A 12,982-nucleotide genomic window follows, 5' to 3' on the forward strand; every position below is an offset into this window, starting at 1 on the left:
AGGTGTGGGCTGTACCTCTAGATCTAAAAGTTTCTACTGTGTCAGGGTAAGCAAGTTATTTAACTTTTCATGTTCTTTATTTAAAGGTACACATAATTACATTCTCTAATTTCATAGCTCTTGGGAAATACAAGTATACGTAGAAAGATTTTTTTTTTACTTCATCAGACTTTCTTCAAATGTATAATTCAACCAACCCATAATATGAAACAAAAATATACTTTTGATTATGTTTTTATATTTCTGTCTTTATTAATATACAGCTATATGTAATGAATTCTACTTTTGGAAACAGAAATGCTCTAAGCTAAACTTTTCTTTCATTTGACATTGTATGTTCAATAGGCCAATGCCCTAATTATAAAAAAAAACAAAACTTTATAATCCTGTCCCTCATAAACCTTACAGTAATTTTACTAATTAGCACAGTTCTTGCAACAAGGTCCTGACAGTGAGATGAGGATATGAAAGAAATCAGACCACTATTACAAAACCATACTTTTTGGATAAGTTGATGAATTGGTTCAGACTGTGGACTCCTTCTCTTAAGAGGATCTCAAGAGAAACAATAGCATTCTAGGCACTAATGATAACAAAATAAAATGAAAAACATCAAGAAATGTGAGCAATTCATAGGTAGAACTGAAGGCTGGCTTGACCCATTATGCACGTGTTGGAAGTGGGGTGCTGATTGTTAAGGTAGCAATACCTAAGCATACAAGTCAAGATTTTTCAGAAGTACAACAGTAGTGAAAACCCTGAGTAACAAGAAATAAAGAAATGACAAAATAAGAATAGAAATAAGTTAAATGGAAACCAAAAAAGAAGATTAACAAAAACAAAATCTCATTCTTTGTAAAGGTTAGTAAGTCAGGCTGACCTCTGGCGAGAATAATTGAAGAAAATGCGAAAAGGGAAAAAGGAAATGCCAAAACATAAGACCTCCACAACATTTATTGGATTTACGATCATAAAACAAAATATCATAAAATGTTACAAAAGCTAATAATAAAATCACAAACAGCTATACCAAAATATACCAATATATACTTGGGAACTTGATAGAATGGTTACAATTATAGAAGAATATAAAACATCTATAATTTCACACTAAGAAATAGAGAACTTGACTATGTACTACACAAGCTAAAATGCCAATTAAAGCCCTATTTCTGTTTTTCCTGTAAATCTAGGTCCAGATGTCTTATAGATGAGTTCTTCCACCTTTGAAGAAATTGTTAAATTCTCCCTTCTAAAATTGTCTTATAAAATAGAAAAAGATTCTATGTTCTACATTTATTTTAAAAGCCTGGTTTAATCTTGATTTCAAAACCAGAGAAGGACAACATAGGAAAATAAAAATATAATTCCTTTTCATTTATGAGTTAACCCAAATAAAATGACATCAAATCTAATCTAAAGTGTGATAGAAATAATATATCATAATAAAGTAGGGCTTATCCCAGAAATTTAAGGATGATTTAACATCAGAAAATCTATCAATATAATTCTCCACGTAAGTAAAATCAATTGATAAACTTCAGCACTTAAGTATTGTAATTATGATAAAACCTTTTGGCAAACTATGATCACAAGGGAACTTTATGAGCTTGGTAAAGGTTGTATAAAGAATAACCGTATAATTTATCTTCCAAATTTTGACACACTAGATAGATGCAAGTAAAAAATAATAAAATAGGCCTTTTCTGGCAAACTGGCATGTGTGGTTACTCAGATTATATACACACAACAGGAGAGAAAGAAAGGAAGAAGGAAGATAGGAAGGACAAAGAAAGAACGAAATCTACAGTAAACATTATACTTAATGTATAAGCTTTAGGTACAGTCTCTTTATGATTGAGAACAAGTAGAGAAGCACTGAAAGTTACAGCCAGTGCAATAAGGGAAGAAAAATATATAAAAGTATATAATTATCATTAATTGTAATCGATATGATAATATATCTACAAATAAATACAATCCATATACAAAATGTTAAAACACATAAGAGATTTCAGATAGTTCTAAGACTACCAATAAAAATCAATAGTAGTTCTTTACCCAACAGTAGTCCAATAGAAAATGAAAAGATGATGTAATTCACTGTAACAGCAACCTCATAAAATATATAGAAATATCTTAAGAATGTCTAAGACCTCTACAGAGAAAATTTTAAAACTCAAATGAAGGATACAGAGGATGAATTGAAATAATGGAAAGATATTTCATGATCTTAAACTGAGTGATGCTATATAGAGATCAATTCTCTCCATATTTACATATTCAGAGCAAATCTGTTTAAAGTTCTAGGTGGTGTTTTTTTCTTTTTTTTGGAATTCAGCAAGTTTACTTTAGTATTTAAATTAGTGAATGAAAATCCACACATACCTAAATAAACTTTAAAAAAATGCAAAAGGATGAAACACTTCATCAAATACTAACTGCAAAACTGTAGAAAGAAAACCATATGATATTGTCAGAAGAACATGTAGGCTAACGAACTTAACAGAGTTCAGAGACAGAGACAGACCCATGTTTATACGGCAGCAACCACAAGTCACTGAATTGTTTAGGAGATGGTGCTGGGAAGACTGGCTAACTATAATCAGAAAAATTTATCTGAGTTCCTAACTACCACCAAGTATAAAGGTGGATTCCAGGTAGAATAAAGACAAAAATGTTAAAACTATGAAATTAAACACAAAGTATGGGAGAACATTTTTTTTTTTTGATCAGTGGCATGGAAAAAAACTCAAATGCACAAACTATAAGGCAAAACAATTGGTAAATTTGATTACAACAAAATTAAAACTCCTCTTAAAAGACACATAAAAGATAAGGATAAGAGATGATAACAGAATGAGAGATGATCATTCTAAATGTTTAAATTTCTGGAAACCCATATGTATAATAAATAACTGTCAAATGAAAAATAGTTAAAAAATAATAAAGAAAATATTCAGAGGAGGAGGCCCCAGTTTTTTAAATAATATGAAGATACACTCAATTTTTACTAGAAATTAAGAAAAAGCAATGTGAGTTATCACTTTATTACCTATTCTGGCAAAAATTAGAAAACCAAAGTATAGAAATTCTTATGCTGTGCAGGTGGAAATGTACTTCTGAAAAGCCACTAAGTATATGCCTATCTAATGACCATGTAGAACCCCTGGTATCTAGTCCAAAAAAGTTCTTATCATGTATACTAACAAGCCATTCATGAAGATACCCATTGCAGCACTGCTTGTAATGTAGGAAACTGGAGGCAGTCTGAGTATCTGTCATGGGTAGAAAGGATTATAAAAAGTGGAGGTTGCATGACACAGTCATATTTAGCAATTAAAAGCAATAAGTTATATGTAGCAGCATGGATGGATCATAAAAATACAGTGCTGAATAAAAATGCTAGAAAATGTGATATGTAATAGAAAGTCATTTACAAAAATGAAAATTCATAAACAAAATTATAACATTTTATAAGAATACATATAAATGAAAAAATGCACATTAATCCATTAGAATGGTTGCTTGCCTAAGGGGTGAGTGGAAGTGGAAATGGAGATAAAAAGGAATACTTATATTTTAAAAAGCAACAAATGATGGGCTTTTCAAAGGCCAATAATTATAATAATGTACCATGAAAGGGAGAGTAAACACTCAGACTTTTATGTAATGACCTCTGCTGTGACTTAAAGACAGAAGGGTGTAGTTTCTTGAAAAGAAAAATTCAATGGACTCTGGTTCCACTATAATCCCAATACAATGTTTTTCTGATAGCAATGACTCTTTTAACTGTTTTTCAGAATGAACCGATCAAGACAGCTAGGAAAGAAAACCTACAAGAGGTGGTAAAAAGAATCAAATAGTTTAGTCCCTAATAATATCAGTGAGAGAAAAAAGTAAATAAAGGGTGTTTGTAGGAACTATGACAGTCTAGAACCAAGATTTCTTCCTAGGATGTTCTGTCCCGACCACTGGCACCTTGCCTGAAAGTGCCTTTTTCTTAGGCTTTTTTTCCGTGATGGTTCTAATTTCTGTTTCTAATCCCATTTTTTACAAGAGCTTCTGCTTCAGACTACAAGAGCTAGGACAGTTCTCTGTCCATCTTTCACCTTCCTGCTCCCTCTCTCCACTGTCCCACTCCCACTGTGCCCTAAGAAAGAAGTGGGAAGGTGAGGACGCTGTATTGCACTCCTTTGGAGTAGCCATGCAACGGTCTCTAAATGCACGTTTTTTAAATAAAACTAATTCTAAGTGTAATTCTAAATGCATGTTACCATAACAACATCATCACTTACATTACTATAAACCTGTATTTAAGGTGTGTTATTGGTTAAACCTGCTTTTGAGGGTGGCCTAGAGTTCTAATCTATGAAACATTTCACCTGGACCTCCCCTCTGAAGGGCTTTCAAATTGTGGCTGTTAATCACAAATTCAGAAATTTGTCCAGAGTTACAAAATGAGACTTACAAATGAAGATCCTAGTGAAATAAGGATCTTCCACACCAGAATAAGCTAATCCTGGGAGTGAGTGATTCAGGAGGGAAGATAAATGAATCCAGGGAAAGAATACTCAAGATCAAAAACTGCTTAGGTTTCATTTGGCCTCCAAAAAGACCACCATGATGTGAGGTAGTTTCTGCAGGAAAATATTCCAGTCCACCATGGGAGGCTGAATAATGATCTCCCAAATATGTTCGTATCCTAATCCTTTGAGCCTGTGATTGTTACCTTTATGGCAAAAGGGACTTTGACAATCAAGGATCTTGAGATGGGGACAGTGCTGTGCATTATTGGGAGGTGCGGTGGGGACGGGTGTGGAAGCAGCATAATCATAAGGATCCTATATGAGGAAGGCAGGAGAACAGAGTCAGTAATAGGATATAAGACAATGAAGCAAGAATTGGGAGTGATGTAAGGACGGGCCCTTGAGCCAAGGAATACGGGTGGCCTCTGGAAGCTGCAAAAGGCAATAATGTAAATCTTTCCATAAAGTCTCCAGGAGGAGCCCAGTCCTGCTGAAACCTTGTTTTAGGCTCCTGACACCTAATACTCTAAGAGAATAAACCTGTGCTGTGTCAAGCCACTAAGATAGTGGTAATTTGTCATAGCAGCAATAGGAGCACACACACTGACTTCAAAGATGGCTTCAGAAATACCTCCCATCTCACATAGTCTTCTGCAGTGCCATCCTGCCACTGCCTCATCAGTTCTGTAGAGTCCATCCTCTCTCCACCCCTCACGACAAATCTGAGTGGACCCTGGGACTGCTCTGATCAGCGGACTGTGATGACGATGATGCAAAGCTCTTAATTGGTCTGGCAGCTTCAGCTTGCTTCCTCTTGGAAGCTGGCTGCCATGAAGGAAGTGCCACTGTGGGCCAAGCATGCTAGAAGAAATATAGCCACATGGAGAAGCCCTGAAGCATGATGTTCACTGTGAAGAGACAGAGGCAGGAGCCTGGGCTCTCAGATATGTGAGGAAAGAGCCATCTGGGAGTGGATCTTCGGGTCCCTTCCACCCTGGTTGCCCCACCTGCAGCAGAGACAAACAGCCCTACCAAACCCTTTCTAAATATTTGACCCACAGATTGTGGGAAAAATGGCATGATTATTTTAAGCCATTAACTTTGGGGTTATTTGTTACTCAGCAAAAGATAACCAAAGCACCATCTTTTTAGAAAGCTGGTGACTGTAACAATGAAGTGATACATATAGTGTCTTTATTGGCTACTATGAAACATTATGTTGTTGATACTAAATGACCCTAGTTATTTTAATGTCTGTAAGTATTTTATCTTTATTATTTCAGCTGTTATTGCTGCCATATTGCTGTATCTAATTTCATGAATGAATAAACCTGCTTTGTAATATTGAGGCTTTATACAAATAGTATTATATCAATCTCTATGCAACATTGGAAGAACTGGAAGTTGCCTACAGCAACCAAAAGCACTAATTTATTCTATTGACTTAATTATAGACACTTTCTAAATCAGGCTCCAATCTATAGACTGGAAGGTAACTTTAGGTTTCTGCTACAGAATTAAGAACAGATTTATGTGACAACAAATTTCCCTGCTAATCCAAGATCTCCTCCCTTTAGGTTGTAATGTACTTCTTTCAGGGAGAAGCTTCCATAAACCTACTTTTTCATGATTCTGTACTTACTGCAATCTTGCTTGTAGGTTTTTAATATTTCAAAAGGGTGGATGAAAGTATTTAGGGCTGACATTTTGAAAGCTGAATCCTGTAAATCCACAGAAGCATAACTCTTCTGCCTCTTCGGATAATTTCTACTATGATTTCATAACAAGTAAGTGTGTCTAAGAAGATTACATTTGTTTGTATTTACAGGGTGTCTGGGCTCTCACCGAGCTGGATTATTCACTGCTTCACGTCTGTCAACTAATACTTACCCTGACCTAAGGAGCTGTGTCAATGGTAAACATCTCTACCAGCCACTTAAAAAACAAACAAAATGAAACCAAAACCTGCCAGCAGAATACACCCATGTAAATATAACTAATGTTTAAAAATCAGCAAATGAGCCTTTGAAAGGTTGTACGTCCAGCAAGGAGGTATTCTCAAATGCATTTGGAATAATGTTTTTCAGATGTAAATGCTGCTGTTTTAATCAAAATAAATTTTCCACCCAATGTTAAACTTGAACATGTTCCTTTTTTACTAATTTTTAAGTCATTGACTTCAGAATTTTATTCCCAACAGTGTTATTTTAGCTGTTGTTGCATAAGCATGTAGTATGACAGAATGTTACAGTTTATTAATAGGTCAAAGTGGAGCCATGTTTATTCTTTTAACTTCTGACATGAATAATTTATGTGTGAAAATGTCATAATGTAAAATTAGCCTTCTCCCTCTGAAGTTCTCATAGAAGCTAGTTGTAATTCTGGTACATTATTTATGTCTAATTTGCCAGTTTCCCAACTGAGATACAGAGAGAAAAGTGAAACTGCAGGATGTAAATTGGGATGTTTGTTCAGTGAATACTTTACATGCAGCTTCGGCTTTATCTTGATAGTCATTTATCTACATTTTTCCTAATTTAAACTTGGTTGTTATTACATAAGTAATGTGACTTGTCTGAACCTGCATATTTAATTCATTATTTTTTTTTAATTCACCAAAGGATAGGAAAATAACTTCATAATTTCCTGATTTGCCTGTTTTCTGTTTTTACCTACTTTTTAAATTTACTTTTCAAAAGGTGATTTCATGAGGACAATTTTTGAAAAATTCAACAATTAGGTTTCAGAAAGGTTAAAAAAATATTTTTTTGCAAGTAACAGAAACTTCTGTGGCTCATTTTAGCAAAGGGGAATGTATTGGAAGGATGGAAGGAACTTGCAGAGTTGACTTAGGAATGCTAGAAACATGGTTGTAAAATGGGCAGGAGCTTTGCAGTGTTTAGTGAGCAGAGAGACCACACATAAGTAACAAAACAAATGAGCAAATCCTTTAAGATAGTGATAAACTGCTGTGACGTTTTATGAAGGAAGTGTCCTTACCTGGGATTCACAGTGCTCTGCTACCTGTAGTCCAATGTCTGAAAATCACTGTATCCTGTATTTTGCCCAGAGTTGTTTATTTAAGGCAGATGGATAAATCTGGCCCCTTGTTACTCCATCTCAACCCAAATCAGAAGTCCCAAATTATTTTTTCTATTGATACTGAGTAGTTTGATTTGTTCTAACACGTGTTATTATTTCAAGGATCAAATAAGGTAATATCAATGAAAAAATAAAATAAAATTAGTTATACTGTATGTATTTACAAATATAAAAATAAGTTCCCTTTTGCACATAATTGTAAAGTTTGTCTAAGGAATCACTTTTTGTCTGAAAATGGGTTATTTGAAGAAAAGAATTGAAATATTTTTTCATTGATTGTAGATTTCATGCACAGTATTTCTATGAAAGGGCATATAGTTCTATTTTACTGCATGATGTGGTAAAAATTAAATAGATGTCTTTTTTCTTCAGCCATTCCAGACCAGTGTAAACCTCTGCCATGCAATGAAGAAGGGTATATGAGCTGCAAAGATGGCCAAGCTAAGTTCACTTGCCTTTGTAAACTGGGTTGGCAAGGACAGAAGTGTGAATTTGGTATGTATAATAAACCCACCTGGCTCATCTAGGCTGGTCCCTTGAAAAGTTCTTCGAAGACTTTATTACTTTAACAATAATTTATTTTTCCCTTCTTAGATATAAATGAATGCAAAGACCCCTCAAATGCAAATGGAGGTTGCAGCCAGATTTGTGATAATACACCTGGAAGTTACCACTGTTCTTGCAAAAGTGGTTATTCTATGCTTTCAAATAAAAAGGACTGCAAAGGTAAGAACACAAAGGTAGAATAAAAGGTATTTACTGTGTGAGAGCAAAATTCATTTAGAGGAATTTCCCCAGTGATTCTTGAAAACCCCTGATTTTTAAAAAAGGCCTATAATAAATATATCTTATTATCCACCTTGAAGCCTGTGATACTAGGGACTGCCTTTTAGTTTACTGTTTGTAGAGTATTTTGTTATTTATAGAGTATTTTCTTATTATGTGTGTAAACACATGTTTGGATAAAGAATCTCATTATATGGTAATAAAGTGAAGTTTCAGTGCCAGTCCTTGCATACTGCAGTCTTTGCAAAATCATTGTTTATATATATTTTAGACACTGTTATTTCCTCTATCCCAATAAGGTAAACAGCTATACAGAGAAACCTACCGCAATCCTAAGAACCTCTTCCAGTGTGTTTTGTTTCCTTGTCAGAAATAACTTCCTAATTTCCATTATAAATCTTTCATCTCACACTTCATTTCCTGCTGTGCTTTTGGGAAAGATGAAGATCTGCTTTTATTTCTCAACGTTTGCAATCACATCACTAGTCATAACTTTTTTTTTCTTCAGACTTAAATAATTCCAGTCAGCCTAGCTTTATAAGAAGTTATTTTATGAGTGTATTTCTTTTTTTTCTTTATATTTCCATTTCCCCCAAATTTTGACCTTTTTTTCTTCTATATAATATCCTTTGTGTTTCACTGCTTTAACTGCCATAATTAAATCTTTAAATATTTGTGCTAGGTGTGTAGAAATTTTGCAGCCTAGAGTTAAGTTTTGTCTTCAGAAACTGGGAGCAAGTTCCATTCCTTCCCTTCCCCTTCCCCTTTCCCGTTCCATCTCCTTCCTTTCTCCTCCTCCTCCCTATTCATTTTGCTATGAACTAGAAACATTTAATAAGTTAAAACATAAATTTTCCGTGTTCAACTCTATTTGTATCTCCTTTGGTAAATCCCCAAGTTGAATTCATATTCAAATGATGGCCTGTTCCTCACTTCACTGCAGTGTTTAGTATACTGTAGTTTAATATATTATTTGAAGTGTAGTTAAATGACTAAAGTGAACTGCATTAATTAACAATTTCTATTAAACCATTATCCAATTTGTGTCTGTATATCATTTTTGCCTGGCTACTTGAAAGTATGTTTGAGGTTAGAAATTTAGAATACCAGTATCATTAGAAACCAGTTATAGATTGCCATAATGCAGTATACCATATGCATTCCATAAACAAATAGTACCCTGCATACTTCTGCATTTAAATACTTGAATCATCTGTCCTAAAAAATTTGTGATTTATATTTTTAATTAACAGTTATATTTAATCCTTATCCACTGAGTTAATACACAGGTATATACATTATTACAGAAAGTCCTCTTATACATAAGAATGTCCTGATGACCAGAACATATGTTCTAGTATACTTCATTTACATAGTCCTTTATCCATGATAACTAAGTGATGGAGTACAGAGCTATTAGGAGATTATGCATGCAACTATTACAGTAGGACCTTTGCCAAGGATGTGGATGCGCTTGGGATCAAGTTGCCAGTAAATGTCTAAAACTGCAAGAATAAAACTTTTCATCAGATATTAGATGTCAGTGTAGAGTAATAAAACCAATGTGCTGTAACCTGAACTCATATGATTTAAATAATTCCCTGTAAGATGTCTCAAAACAAATAATTTTAATCATGTTTTTGCTTTCTTTTAAAAATATGGATTTTTTAGTTCTTTTTAAAAAACTAAGTATTTTGTTTTGAAGTAATTGTAGATTCACAAGCAGTGGAAGAAATAATAAAAACAGATTCCATGTTCTCTTTGCCCAGTTTCCCCCTATAGTAATGCCTTGCAGTATCACACCCAGGATATTGACATTGATACAGTCATGATGCAGAAAAATTCCCTTACCATGAGGGATCAATTCTGTTATCTTGGTGCATAGTATTTTAAATAGAGTAACGTCTGAAATTTTAGCTATTAGTCTGGGTAGAAATTAAACTCTCAACTTTTTAGAGTAAGAATATATTTCCCATTCTGAACTTGTCTTTCTCCAGAGAGTACAGATGGTATAAATTCACTAATAATTGTATCTCTGTGGAACTATTTCTGTCACTTGCTTTGTTTTTCTCACAGGTGCTTATCTAGTGACTCATTGCAATCAATACTTTGTCTCCTACCCTATTATGTAATATAATGAATGCATCTGAAATTCCTGGAAGATTAATTTAGTGCTAAAATTTGTACTGGATTAACTGTAACTTTATAAAAACTTGGAGACCTTACTCAATACCATTTTAAATTTGAATCACCTTTGAAAAGTTAAGCAACAGTAATAGTATGCAGATTTAGCTCTTGTACACTTTCAAAGGAAAAATGTGACTAATGAGCCATCTCATTTTTATTTTTTATATTTGCGATAATAAAGAATGTGTCTACTTTTAAGGCCATATTTCAGAAACATGTATTTAGGAATACATATAAGAATATGGTGAATCTTTTCTCCTATTTATTCTTACACTGTAACCTGGTAGACAAGAAAATAACTAAAGCCCTGTCATTCTTTTACATAGCTACAAAGGAACATAGCAAACATCAATCAAATTCCCTAAATGTTTATATAAAGAAATCATATTTAGCAAACTAAAATATGAATGATAGATTTAATATTTTGTTATCCTCGGGCCATTCCATTATCTTATTACATGTATTAAACTAGATACAGGAAATACAAATCAAGGGGTCTTTGCTAGCACCTTCTGGTATGGGAAAAATGTTTTTAATATATTGGTTTCATTTATAGATGTGGATGAATGCCTCACAAAGCCAAGCATTTGTGGCACAGCTGTATGCAAGAACATCCCAGGAAACTATGAATGTGTATGTGCTGAAGGCTACAGATACAATTCCATATCAAAGTCTTGTGAAGGTAGAGTTGTGGTGGTATCATTGTTAATGGTGGAAAGGGTGGGTTTGAACCCTGATTTGATATTAAAAGCCCTGGTTCCGTTTGACAACAATTGGATTGCAAACAATAGGATGGCAAAATCCATGATAGAGATTAGTCAGTTGGGTAAATCATTGGCTTCCTAGCAGAGTAAAAGTATATAAGATACATGGTCTTCAGGTTTATTTATATATAAGTCCAACTGTCCTCTAAGCTACGTGTGAATTAGAGACTTCCCAGTATGATAAAAACCAAATAGACGTGTTTTCACATTATTTAAATAATGTTCAAAGATAAAAAGAATTTCAAACTGGAAGGAAAAATTCATATACACAAGAGAAAGACAAGTTTAAAAATCATATGGGTTTTACAGTGAGGGTGTTTACAAGCCTTGGGTTTTATACCAAGCTTTTCAATGATTTTCTGTGTATATATCACTATGTCATTTACTCTATAATAGGAAATAACATAGTTCTGTTATAATAAAGTACATATAAAAGAAAAATCTTATCATAACCAAAGATAACCAACTAGAAATTTGAGAAGTACTGATTGATAGTGTGAGATCCTATGGATTGGCAGAACCCCTTGGACTTATCATTACTTCATTTGGCTGCAGTGGGGCTGCCATGTATGACTCAGGGAGCTTAAAGGTATTAGGGGGATTTAAAAAAAATCATGGATACACACAAACTATCTCACACCTCCTTTAAATTCTATAAATTTCAAAATGAATTTAATCCTATGATGAAACTAATCAAATCAATGGCAATTTTTCTACTGTGGTGATGTATATATACACACACACATATAAGGCTATATATTTATTATATATAATACACAAATTATATAATATGCCCTTTTAACCATTTTTAAGAGTACTATTCAATGGCACTAATTACATGCACATGGTTATTAAGCCATTCTCACTCTTTCCAAGTCTTTTTCATATCCTCAAACAAAACTCTTGTAACCATTAGGCAAGAAATTTCCCCTCCTTCTCCTAACACCTAATGTACTTTCCATCTCTATGAATTTCCCTAAGTCAATAGTAATTTTAGAATAGGTTTTTTCAACTATATATGCTCCTCTTGATATTTTGATGTCTTACCTCCTTGTGTCCTCACCAAAAAATATCACTCACCGCCCCCCTCCATTTCTACTCTCCCACACCTTCAAAGAGAAATTACTGTGGTAAGCCCTAAGCATTTGTAGATTTATTATTAGCCAAATTCATCACCTATATTGTGGGTTTTTTTATTCAGTAAATGACAGATTTTTAAAAAAAGATTTAGGTATGGTGTAAATGTATAATATTTATATTACTTGAATCATATAGCATTCAATTTTAATTTTGAGGGATGAGTAATTTTAGGGCTCTAGTTTAAGGCATTTTATGGGGGAATTTATATGCAATGAATATATTCATTTTTGAATTTGGGAAGTTTCAAAGATCACAGGGTGCATTCATTAAAAATATCAAGGATCTTGTGTAACTCTGATGTGTACTTTAACTGAGGCATATTATTACCACTTTTCAAGAATGATTTTCTCAAAATATGGAGTGAAGACAGCGACTACATAGAAGTTTTCACAATATGGGGTGTAATAGCTCAGTGAGGGTTTTTTATTTAATGATAAAAAGAAATAAAGGTATATCCTTAAGTTTATTCCCACT

At 33.5% G+C, this 12,982-nt stretch overlaps 1 protein-coding gene across 1 annotated transcript in view; it reads left to right on the forward strand.

Moving 5' to 3' along the window:
• The window catches only part of PROS1 (protein S), a 58,041-nt gene that overhangs the window by 22,354 nt on the left and 22,705 nt on the right, over nt 1-12,982 (forward strand). The window contains exons 4-7 of the mRNA XM_037001654.2: nt 6,358-6,444; nt 8,004-8,126; nt 8,226-8,357; nt 11,161-11,286. Coding sequence (XP_036857549.2) covers nt 6,358-6,444; nt 8,004-8,126; nt 8,226-8,357; nt 11,161-11,286 — 468 coding nt within the window. The remainder of the gene's footprint in view (nt 1-6,357; nt 6,445-8,003; nt 8,127-8,225; nt 8,358-11,160; nt 11,287-12,982) is intronic.

This window comes from Manis javanica, chromosome 3, assembly GCF_040802235.1.
Source record: "Manis javanica isolate MJ-LG chromosome 3, MJ_LKY, whole genome shotgun sequence".
In the NCBI taxonomy this organism is placed as follows: domain Eukaryota; kingdom Metazoa; phylum Chordata; class Mammalia; order Pholidota; family Manidae; genus Manis; species Manis javanica.